The sequence below is a fragment of the Narcine bancroftii genome, chromosome 5, assembly GCF_036971445.1.
Source record: "Narcine bancroftii isolate sNarBan1 chromosome 5, sNarBan1.hap1, whole genome shotgun sequence".
In the NCBI taxonomy this organism is placed as follows: domain Eukaryota; kingdom Metazoa; phylum Chordata; class Chondrichthyes; order Torpediniformes; family Narcinidae; genus Narcine; species Narcine bancroftii.
Window position 1 is genome coordinate 188,841,690 of NC_091473.1, and position 12,205 is coordinate 188,853,894.

General features: G+C 42.4%; 1 protein-coding gene across 1 annotated transcript; it reads right to left on the reverse strand.

The window, feature by feature from the left end:
- Window positions 1–212: 212 nt before the first annotated feature.
- On the reverse strand, window positions 213–3,158 carry LOC138765408 (probable G-protein coupled receptor 139). The gene is made up of 2 exons (XM_069942450.1): window positions 3,092–3,158; window positions 213–1,177 (listed from the first exon to the last, which is right to left on the reverse strand). Exons 1-2 carry the CDS (start codon window positions 3,156–3,158, stop codon window positions 213–215), a joined length of 1,032 nt encoding a protein of 343 aa, XP_069798551.1.
- Window positions 3,159–12,205: the final 9,047 nt, after the last annotated feature.

The following is a 12,205-nucleotide window of genomic DNA, read 5'->3' on the forward strand; positions in this document are numbered from 1 at the left end:
AACACCTGTGAAGCCAGACATTCTGGCGCCCTGATACGAAGGGACCATGAATAAACAGGACTGTAATTTATACACGGTCAAACCAAAATCTATCTAAATAACTTTTAATGAAATCTGGAATGTGCACTTAAATTATATTTGAATTCTTTGAACACAAATTTCAAATTGTGGAGCGCAGTGGAAAAGAAAGAAATCTGTGCTTGTCCCAAACTCTATGGATTGTGTTGCATTTGGATTGGAAACGCCCTGAGCTGACTCCGTCGGCTTCGAGAGTCCGGTTTGCGAATTAACTGAATAACCGAGGTGATCGGAAATTTCACCGCGTTGACCAGATTCTCCCTGAACTTGGACTGAGTCAAGGCGTAAATAAAGGTGTTGGTGCAGCAACTTAAAGTCAACAGCAGCTGCCCCACCTGGAGAAATATGACTTCGGAGTCGTTGTGGTGATTGGGGTCCGCCCCGGCGGCTGTGTAGTAAAGGAAATGGACAACGTGCACCGACCACAACAGGATGAAGCTGCCGGAGATGGCGAAGAGTAAGATCATAGACCTCCGCCTGCTTTCCATCTCCGGGTCACTGCGGCTTCCTCCGCCTCTCTGACCCCTTAGCCCCCGACGGATGCGACTGGAGAAGACAACGTGCCGCACCGTCAGAGCGTTGAACAACAAAATCAAAGCAAAAGGGATCAGCGGCATTATTAAGGTGTTCACCCAGTCAAAGGCCACCCAGCCAGGATCCGTGAAATAACTTGCCTTCTGCAAACAGAACCACGGGACGTTGTCAACCACTCTCAGGGGTTCATATGTGAAGTAGTAGGGAATCCTCTGTAAAGAGAGAAGAACGCTCGTCGTGGTCATCACGGCGGACGCGGTTTTCCCAGTGCAGAATTTCGTCTTCAGCTTCTGGAAGCAGATGGCGACAAATCGATCGAAGGTGAAGGTGACGGTGAACCAGACGGAACAGCCGGTGACAACACGACCCAGGACTGAGATGAGGCTGCACACGGGGGTGATGTGAAGGAAAACGCCGGGGAAGTAATAATAACTGAACCGCCACAGGACGACATTGATGAGGATGATCAGTTGGTCCGCCGCTGCCATGGCCACCAGGTAGCGGGTGGTGCAGATGGAGAGTCCGCACCTTCCGCGGGACAGGACTGCAAGCGCCACTACATTCGCTGTGAAGGAAATGGAAAGGACGATGAGATTTCGGGCCAATTGCTCCTTCATTACACCTGCACAATGAAGATTTTGCTTCCTGAACACGTGTAGGTGTATTTCATGGAGTGTTGTGTTGGTGCTCATGAGAATCACCTTAAAATGTTCCTAATTCTTTCATTTCTCTCCATCCAGACGGAAGTAACCTTCGCTCACCCCTGCCCAGATTCTCCCTCTTTCCTGCTCCCTGTCTCCAACTACTCAACTCACATTCCCCTGCAACTACCCTGCCCCTCACCATTATTCCTGTATAACTAGATGGAACCTATTTCTGTGATTTTCATATTTTGTCTACTTCAAATATAACAAGGCCATTGACAATGGACAATACAACATACCGTTGGCAAATAATTTACTGCAGTCGCACTTGGTCTTCTTTTCTGCTGATCTGCGTTCAGTGACGAACATAGTGCTTTTCCAACTTCCGACCTGATACATCAAATTTGAACTTACCATTGTTCAGTGGTTCCCAACCATTTCTTTCCACTCAGACACAACTTTAATTGTTCCCTCCGCCATCGGCGCTCTTTGATTAATAAGGGATTGCTTAAGGTGGTGTGTGTTTATTTATCTATCCATCCTTTTTTCTGTCTATCCATTTATCCATTTATCTATCAATCGATCCATTTATCTCTCTATCCATTCACTTATTTATCTGTCTATCAGTCCAACCATTTATCTATCTATCCATTAATTTATCTATCTATCTATCTATCTATCCATCTATCTATCTATCTATTTATCTATCTATCTATCTATCTATCTATCTATCTATCTATCTATCTATCTATCTACCTATCTATCTATCTATCTATCTATCTATCTATCTATCTATCTATCTATCTATCTATCTATCTATCTATCTATCGATCCTTTTATGCTTGACATATTGAAACGTAACAAATCCGACAGCCCGACATCACATCAACGGACTGAAGGAGCAGCGCTCATTGATATTATACACAATGTGTTCGAGGAAGCTGTGAGCAAAGTAATTTGTTTAAATAAAAACGACTGAACTCTCCAACACAAAGAACAACAGCGCTTTGAAAATCCTGTATCAACATCAGCAGCTCCCCCTGTTGACAGATACCACGCCACTTGGTTTGACCATTGGCAAAAGATACTGCATCAGGACAGTAAACGATACGCTGCAGAGCGGACACCCGCGTCCTTCCCACCGTAACAGACGAAAGGGTTGACACTTTGTTCTCTGCTCAGAATATTGGGCTTAATGGACGACAACTCCGAGAATCCATTATTTGTCCGTCTGCCAATATTTCCCGCACACCCTAGCATGTCACCAGGTCCCTCTCTCCGCTTTCCGCTTGAAGGGATCTGTTGGAAGCTTCCCACAATGGAGTGTAACGTGGTTCAAATAACAATATCAAAAAATGTGAATAACCCGTCAGTCCTGTCTAATCAATGTTCAGAATCCGCACAGTGATATATTGATCAGTGCGCACCGTGAACCTGCGATGTCAAAACCTTCTGCCAGGCTCCTTTTAATTGTCGCTTTGAACGGAAACAGCAGAGAGAGGGCACGGTTGGCGCAACGCTTTCACAGCGCCAGAGATGGGGACCTGGGTTCCAATCCCGCTGTCTATTAGGAGTTTGGACGCTCTGTCCGTGTCACTTTTCCCCGGGGGGTTCCTGTGTCTTCCCACAGGTGGTGTCGGTCAATTGGGTAGCATGGGCTGGTGGGCCGAAATGGCCCGTTCCCGTGCCTAAATTGAACAAGCGCAAAGGGAGTGAAGGAAAGGTTCCTCCGGGTTCTCGTGTGCCAAGAACCATCATCCCGGAGACGGCATTATTTAAAAAATCAACTAAAAACTCACGCACAACTGTAAAGTTGAGGCAGTCACTGTTCTTACCAGGAACTCCAAGAAGAGCAATGAAGATATAAACAATTCTTATGAAACGGTAAAACGCGCTGAGCATGTTCTGTGAGCATCAACCTGTCTTCCAGCTTCAGCCAATCTCTCTGAAGTCAAGGCATCGCACGCCCAATAATTTATACCTGCGGATTCTTTGCGGCTCCAAGGTCATTGAAACGTTATGGCTCAATATAGATGGAAAAATGAAAACACATTACGTTATTTGAGTCAGGTTCCAAGGATCTGCACTGGGTCTGTTGTTGTTTGTTATATACATCAATGATCTTGAGATGATGGGGTAGAAAATTGGAATAGTAATTAGGCGGATGATACTTTGTGCATAATGAAGAAGGTTTTTAAATATTGCAGAGAGATTTGGGTCAGTGAGAAGAGTGGGCTGAAAGTTGGGAAATAGGGTTCAATGTGCAAGTGGAACAAGTCGGACTAATCACAATAGGACCCACATGGGCCAAATGGTGGGGCGTGAAAGAATGCAATTGAACAAAGAGATCTAGGAATAGTGGTGCACAGTTCCCTGAAGGTGGATAGGGTAGTGAAGAATGCTGTTCTTTAGAAATCTGAGCACAGAGGGAAAGGTTTGGGAGGGAATGTTAAAATTGTACAAGGCATTGGTGAGACTACAATTGGAATATTGTGTTCCGTTCTGCTCACCAAATTACAGGAAGGATATGAACAGAATTATCTGTGGGTTTCAGCACCCAGTTACAGAGAATGTTTAAACCAGTTAGGGCTTTATTCCTTAGAGTGTAGAAGGCTGAGAGGTGGGGGGTGGGGGTATATTATCAAATTGAAAGTTAAGGTGGATCGATAGAGTAGATGTGGATGGACGTTGTCCATTGAGTAGAGGAGAGATTCAAACCAGAGGACATGAGCTGAGAGTTTATGGGGGCAAAAGTTTAGGTGCAACACAAGTGGGAGTTTCTATACTCGGAGAGCGGAGACTGTGTGTAATGAGTTTCCAGTGGATACAGGTACAATACTATCTTTAAAGAAAAAATTGGTTAGGTGTATTGATGGCAAAGGTTTGGAGGGTTATGGGCAGAGAGCAGATCATTGGGACGAGCAGAATTTAAGAGTTACAGCACATACAAGATGGGCCATAAATGGCCTGTTTCCTCGCTGTAATTGTCATATGGTTATCCGGTCATTACAGTTCTGGGCCAGAATAGACAAGTGCAATCCTAGAAACCAAGGAAGCGCGGCATTGTTAAACCCTCTGGGGCCAACCTCTGCCTATTTGACGTTGTTCATTGCTCTGCTCTTTTAATTTTGTCAACGAAGTTTCGACATTTCACTTTTCTCACCAGGATTTCCCTTTGACTAATGGTCTCAATTAGAGATCGGTTTTAATAGAAAGGATTAACATCTTGATAGGTGTGGTGATACACCACTAGCCTATTACAGGGGGCGACCTGTGTACCTGTAGCAAGAGCACAGGAAAACATGATAGCACCTGGCCGGCTGTCAATCAGACGACCTGAATAGTCCAAGCCCCACCGTCGGCTGCCAATCATCCTCTGGAAAATAAGCCACATCCATCCCCTCGTGGGCAGCCACTGGGGGCTAAAGCTAACTGCAGCAGGGACTTTAAGTGGAATAAAGCCTGTTAAGCAGTCTTTAAGTATTGTTTCGGCTTTTCTGTCCGACAGCGTGCCACAATACGTCAGCTCATTTCCTACGTCAGCTCATTTCTTATACACCAATCTTCTGAAGGAACTGGAACACTTAAACACCTGCAGATCCCAAAATAATGCAAATGGTAAAAGCAGATGAGAAGGATGAAGTCACCAGCAGAACGAGCCGGCTCAAATCAACACCGGGTTCACGCTGAAAAGAAGCAAATGCCTCACATAATCGATATGCCGGTTCGATGCAGCATACAGACACATATATTTACCAGCTGGAGAGATGGGCTGCCAAATGGCAGGTGGAAGTGCGGACAAGTGCAAGCAGTTGCACTTTGGGAGCACTGATCAAATTAGGACATAACACTGCCAAAAGTTGTTCACTGAAGAGGGAACACATGGATCTGGGAACACAAATTCCTGGATCGGGGGTTAAGGGGTGCTTTGGTATCTTTGCCTTCAAATAGCAAAGTATGCAGTCTAGGAATTGGGAGGTTATGGTAAAGTTGTAGAAGATACTTGTGAGGGCAATGTTAGAGTGTGGCTCCTTCAATTTGCAGGTGGACGCAGCCTGGGAGTGCTTGAGGGCATTTGCAACACTCTTATTTGGATATTTTACTTTTTAAACAAACCTTGTAATTTGTTGAACATTCATGAAACCTACAGAGTCTGTATTTATCCCTCATCTTCGTACAAGTGGAAGTACCATCAATTAAATCACCTCGACAGCGAGATAAATCACGCCCCATATATTCCCCCTGCTTTCCCATCTCCCAATTTATTTTTACCCTCTCCTCCCACCTACCTCCCCGAGCAGCAATAACCAAGCTCTTGGCGCCAACCAACCCCCACCCCCATCATTTTCAGAAGGGCCTAATGAACGCATCTCCTACTTATATCTCCCTCCCTTCACTTGAAATCCTTGTATTCATTCTTACTCTCTAATATGCATTCTTCATTAAACATTTACATGATGAAAAAACCACATATATCCCACTTCATATTCCTCACAATTACAATAGTTACAGTACTTTTTAAAAACATTTTATTTAAAATTTAAAATCACTTAACATAACATTAGGTACTACATATTAATACAGACATTATGTGATTAATTTTTTTATATATAAACCCCTCTCCCAACCACCTCACTAATACCCTCCCTCCTCCCTTCCCCACCTACAAAGAGTAAGATCATCTTCTACTACAATTACATTTAAACATTTCGGCTGCAGGAATGGTGGCACCGATCAGAGCGGACTGAGAGTTTAGATTCTAACACCAATAGTTTTCAAATAAGGGTTCCAAATTTTTGTAAAGAAAAAAATATTGATCTCTTAAATTATATGTAATCGATTCTGAAGAAATACAGGCTTTCAGTTCGTAATGACATCCTATCAACCTAAAACCGAGTCAGAGTTCCTTGTAATAGCTAAACGCTTCTTAGAAACCACCAGAGGCAAAACGTAAAATTTCCCAAACCGTATGTTCATAAATCAAGAATGAAATGGGAATCAGATTTCGATATAAGCATTGATGAAAGGGTTTGCAGAAATTTTTGCAAAGATAATATGACTAAGGTAATAAATGTACGTTATAGATTAGTGCAGTACAATTTTTACATCAATTGCATTTGATTATGTATAACGCGAAATTTTCAGCTTAGTTCTTCAGATTTGTTTTTTTAAACTTTATTTGATATTTTTCAATAAGAATAAACAGACGTTTACAGAATAATTAATCTAATAATTATAAAACAATAAAACTAACCCACCCTCACCCTCCTCCCACAACAGATCCCTCAAGGGAAGCATTAAAGATAAACAAAAACATTCAGTAATTTACAATATTACTAAATTCATATTCTTTATATAAGGTGTCCACAGCTTAACAAAAATTCATAATTATCATGTAAATTGTATGTTATTTTCTCCATATAAATACACGATTTCAACACATGCCATTGAGTTAAATTTAACTGCGCTTCATCTTTCCAAGACATGCCAATACATTCACGAGCAACTGTCAATGTTAGACCAATAAACACTGTCTGAAACTTATCCAACCCCAATTCCACTAACGGAATAAAAGAGCTGAACAAAAAAAATTTGGATCTAAAGGAAAATGAATATTAAACAAATTTAGAAGAAAAATCTTAATTTTAAACCAGAAAAGAATGAACTTTATCACAAAACCAAACAGAAGGTAGAAATGTTCCAATACATAATCCACACCTAAAACACAGATATGAATTACTGTCCATATTTTTAATCAATATTACAGGGGTTAAATATAACTGATATGAAAAATTAGAATTAACCATACTATGTCTTACATTAATTTATTTAGTCAACCCATTATAACACATATTTTCAAATTAGTTCTTCAGATTATGTTTTAGATGTGACCCAGAAGTGGGTACTTTTTTTCATTCGGCGTGGACCTGTCGTAAGATTAAAAGTTTTTGGCTGCAAATTAAATCGTGTTTGGAACACATATTAAAAAGTAAATTTACTTTTGGATCCAGTGTTGTTTTAATTAGTTGAGGCCAAGTTTGGAATATTGCGTGTGATTCTGACCTCAAAATTATAGGAAGAATATCCGTAAGATTGAGACGGTTCAAAGAGGGTTTACGAAAATGTTTCCTGGATTGCAGTATCTAGAATATGGGGAAAGATTGAGTAGACTAGGACTTTATTCATTGGAGCATAGAAGGTTGAGGTGGATTTGATAGAGGTATAGAAAATGATAAAGGGGATAGATAGAGTAGATGTGAATATGCTCTTTCCCCTGAGGATAGGGGAGATTGGAACCAGGGGACATGTAAAGGATTAGGGGCCAAAACCTTAGGTGTTATATCAGAAGATGCTTCTTCACTCAGAGAGTGGTGGCTGAGTGGAATGACCTTATGGAACAGGTAGTTGCAGCAGGGTCAATTCTGTCATTTAAAAGGTTAGATGAGTACATGGATGTGAGGAGGTTGGAGGGTTATGGGCCGGGAGAGGGTAGGTGGAACTAGAGGAGTTTCACGTAAATCGCAGCGGATTAGAAGGGCCGATATGGCCTGTTTCCGAACTGTAAATTGTTATAGAGTTATATTAAATTGATAGCTTTAAGATTGAGATTGACCATGTACCAAATTGAATAGTTACATACCCCCGTTTTTCACCTTATTTACATTTAATCCCGAAGCGGTGGCAAGGCTCTTAAAAAATCCACGGTCTCCCTTGGATCCTTTAAAAAAATTATTTCCCTCGCGCCCTTGCCATCTTCAGAGTAGTTGGGTGAAGGAGGGTAAACTCGATTCCATTTTGTTTAAAACTCTTGTTAGCCGGGTCAGATTTCGTCCCGCGTTTCCATAGCGCCGTGTAGAGACATTTACAACACCCTTGGCCCATTAGACTACATGTGCACCCACGGCCAGCAAGCAGAGTCCAATACTATCCGATTCTAAAGTGCCACTGCTCGCATGGCAACCATTTCCAGCAGACAGCTGTTTCATAAGTTTGGAACCCGTTAGCTGTGTCATGGGCCAGCGGTTGCGAAACTAAGCGAGGAGGATGAGTTCTTTCGGTGCCTCTTCGGTTCCGCAGAAGAGAATCATAATGACTTGCACACGTGTAGGAATTCCACGTTGGGTTGTGCACCTCCCAGGACGAGCCAAGTGGTCCTGCAATTGCTGCATGTGGTGGGTGGAGGGGACAACATATCCAAGGTAGCATGACCCTGCTAACAACCAGAGGGAAGCCTTATTATCCCAATTGGAATAAGCTCCCGTTTATAGGCTGTCACTTTAAACGAAGGAACACTTGGGTTCAGCGGGAATCAAGGTATCGTCGCCTAACACAGGTTCAGAGATTTCACACCAAATCGAATTGATCAACGGCGATGGTGGCGATGGTTGAACAACGCGGCAACTGAAAAACCTCCTTCCTGATGACGTCATGTTAATCAGTTTGCGGAGATCAGGACGACACCAGAAACATTGGCATATTTCTACAGTTCTGTTGGGGGGCGGGTGTGGAATGTTATGACCGGCTGTATCACGATGTGGTCTGACTACACCAATACCCCTGAGCGCAAAACCCTCCAAAAGGTAGTGGGCACAACCCAGGACATCACAGGCAAAACCCTCCCCACAGTCGCGAACATTTTCAGGGAACACTGCCTTCGGAGAGCAGCAGCAAGGATCCACACCACCCAGCACATGCTCTGTTCTCCCTCTGCCATCAGGAAAGAGATGTAGGTGCCATAACACTCAAATCACCAGGTTCTGGAACAGCTGCTACGCCTCCACCATCAGACTCCTCACCGAAAAACTCAATGAGGGACTCATTTACGGACTCTTACATTTGCATTTTATTGATTTGTTGCCTCTCCCTATTGCAGTCAGTTTGTTTACATATCTTAACTTGTTTACGTTGAGTATGTATTGATTACAGTGGAAAGTCTGCCTGGATCGCAGGAGAACCAACCTCAGGGTTGAGTTTAGGAATACACATGACGTATGGCCCAGGAAATGGACATTTTAAAGAATTTTAGCAGATGTAATAATATAAAAATAGTGAGCACTTCACATCCAATGATCATGGTACCATTATAATTATGGAGAGGGACGACGATGAAGGCCTTTGACTTGGGGAAAGCAAAATTTGATAAAATGGGAAGAGATTTTCAGTGAGTGATTTGGACATATTTGATTTATATGAAGGAGGTAGAGGAGAATTGCAGGTAATTTACAGGTGATATATTGAGGGTGCAGAATCTTTATGTTCCTGTTGGGATAAAAGGCAGAGACAAATGTTAGAGAGAGCCGTGGTTTTCAAGGGAGATTATGAAGTTGGTTCGAGATTAAAGGGAGGCCTACATTAAATACAGGAAGCAAGGTGTGGAGGAGATGCTTGGAAAATACATTGATTGAAAAAAGAAGCCTATGAAAGAAATTAGGACAGAAAATGTAAGGTACGAGGTGGCTATATTGAAGAGCGTGAAAGTAAATCCGAAGGGCCTTTATAAATATGTGAATAATAAAAGGAGAGTGAAGGATAGAAATGGTCCACTAGAGCATCAGAGCGGACATATGTGTGAGGAGGCAAATGAGACGGGGGTGATATTGAATGAGTTCTTCTCGTCGGTATTTACAAGAGAAAAAGATATGGAATTGTCTAGCATAGGTGACGCAAAAAGGGTTTTTATGGAAAACAGTGGGATTAGGAAAGAGCGGGTGTTGGAACTTTTAAGGCATATGAAGGTTGACAAGTCTCCAGGTGTAGGCCCAGCAATTATCGGCCAGTATGTCTGACGTCTGTGGTTGGTAAACAAAGGAAAGCATTCGTGGAGATAACAGGTATAAGTACCTAGAGGGGCAGTGTCTGATAATGGATTGCCAACATGGGTTTGTGTGGGGAAGTTCATGTTTGACAAATTTTGTTGAATTTGTTGAGGAGGTGACCAGGAAGGTTGATGAAGGCAGAGCAGTAGATGTCGTCTACATTGATTTCAGTAATGCCTTCGATAAGATTCTTCATAGAAGGTTAGTGAGGAAGGTTCAGGCGCTAGGCATTGACGTTGAGATAGTCAGAATGGTTCAACGGTGGCTAGAAGATAGGTACCAGAGAATGTCGGTCAGGGTGAAGGCCAGTAATGAGCGATGTGCCTCACGGATCGGTGTTGGGCCCCTTGATGTTCGTTATTTACATTAATGATTTGGATGATAGTGTGGTAAATGATGTTAGTAAATATGCTGACGATCCAAAGATAGGGTGAGTTGTGGATAGTGAGGATGGTTTTCGGGAACTGCAGAAGGATTTGGACTGCTTAGAAGAGTGGGCTGAAACACGGAAGATGGAGTTTAATGTAGATAAGTGTGAAGTGCTTCATGTTGGGAAGAATAATTAAAATAGGACGTATGCACTGAGGTGAAGGGTGTTGAGGTATACAGAGGAACAGAGATCTTGGAATAATGGTTCATCGTTCTTTGAAAGTGGAATCTCATGAAGTAGGCTTTTGGTCTGGTGACCTTTATACATCAAAGCATAGAATATAGGAGGCGGGAGATAATGTTGAGACTGTTCAAGGCTTTTGTGAGGCCAAGATTGGAATATTGTGTGCAGTTTTGGTCTCCAAATTATAGGAAGGGTATTAATAAGGTAGAGAGGATGGCAGAGTGGAATGACCTTCCGGAGGTTGTGGTTGCAGCAGGGCCAATATTGTCAATTAAGTGGAGGTTCGATGAGTTCATGAATGTGAAGCGTTTGAAGGGTTATGGGCATGTGCAGGAAGGTGTGATTAGTAGAGTTCACTTAAATAATTGCGGACTAGAGTGGCTGAGATGGCCTGTTTCCGTTATGTAATTGTTATTATGTGTAAATGTGCTAATCCATTTTCCCCCACTCAGCCCCCCTGCTCGGGCCTCTCCTCATAACCTTTGATGTCCGGGCTAATCAAGAACCTATCAATCTCTGTCTTAAATAAACCCAATGATGTTATGATCATTGGATGGATGAGGAGAACGGACAAAGCAGTGACAAATGAAATACAACATCTAAATGTCCGCCAGGCCAGGAAAACCCTTCGGGAGGCAGGTCTGTCAGTGACTATTGTCCGCAGAAGACTTCATGAACAGAAACGCAGAGGCTACATTGCAAGATGCCAATAGTTGTATGTTTTATATCTTGGGCAATTCCTTTACGTTTCCACACTTTGCACTTGCCCTCACTCTGACGCAGGTTAATCTTGGTCTCATCTGTCCACAAGACCATTTTACAGAATTATTCAGCCTCTTTTAAATACTTCTTGGCGAACCGTAATCTGGCCTTCTTTTCTGCGACCAACTAGTGGTTTGCATCTTGCAGTGTTGTTCATGAGCCTTTCAACGGATAGTTGTCACCTGCCTCATGAAGGGTGTTTCTGATCTGTCGGATTAGCGTTTGGGGATTTTTCTTCCAGATGATGAGAATTTCCCTGTTATCATTAGAGAGATCCTTCCTGATAATGCCAGTCCCTTTCTGATTACTGAGCTCACTAGGACGTTCCTTCTTAATAATAATATTCCATACGCTTGATTTCGGTAATCCTGACCGATGATTCTTACTGTTCTATTCCTGTTTTTCCACCTTATAATGGCTAATTTGTCATTCATTGGCAAAAAGCATGTTGAAAAATGGCACCTACAGAATATAAAAGTTTAGAAGCCAGCCCAGCCCTCTTATACTTACACCAATGAAGCAATTAAACATACCTGAGTTCTCACAAACACCTGTGAAGCCAGACATTCTGGCGCCCTGATACGAAGGGACCATGAATAAACAGGACTGTAATTTATACACGGTCAAACCAAAATCTATCTAAATAACTTTTAATGAAATCTGGAATGTGCACTTAAATTATATTTGAATTCTTTGAACACAAATTTCAAATTGTGGAGCGCAGTGGAAAAGAAAGAAATCTGTGCTTGTCCCAAACT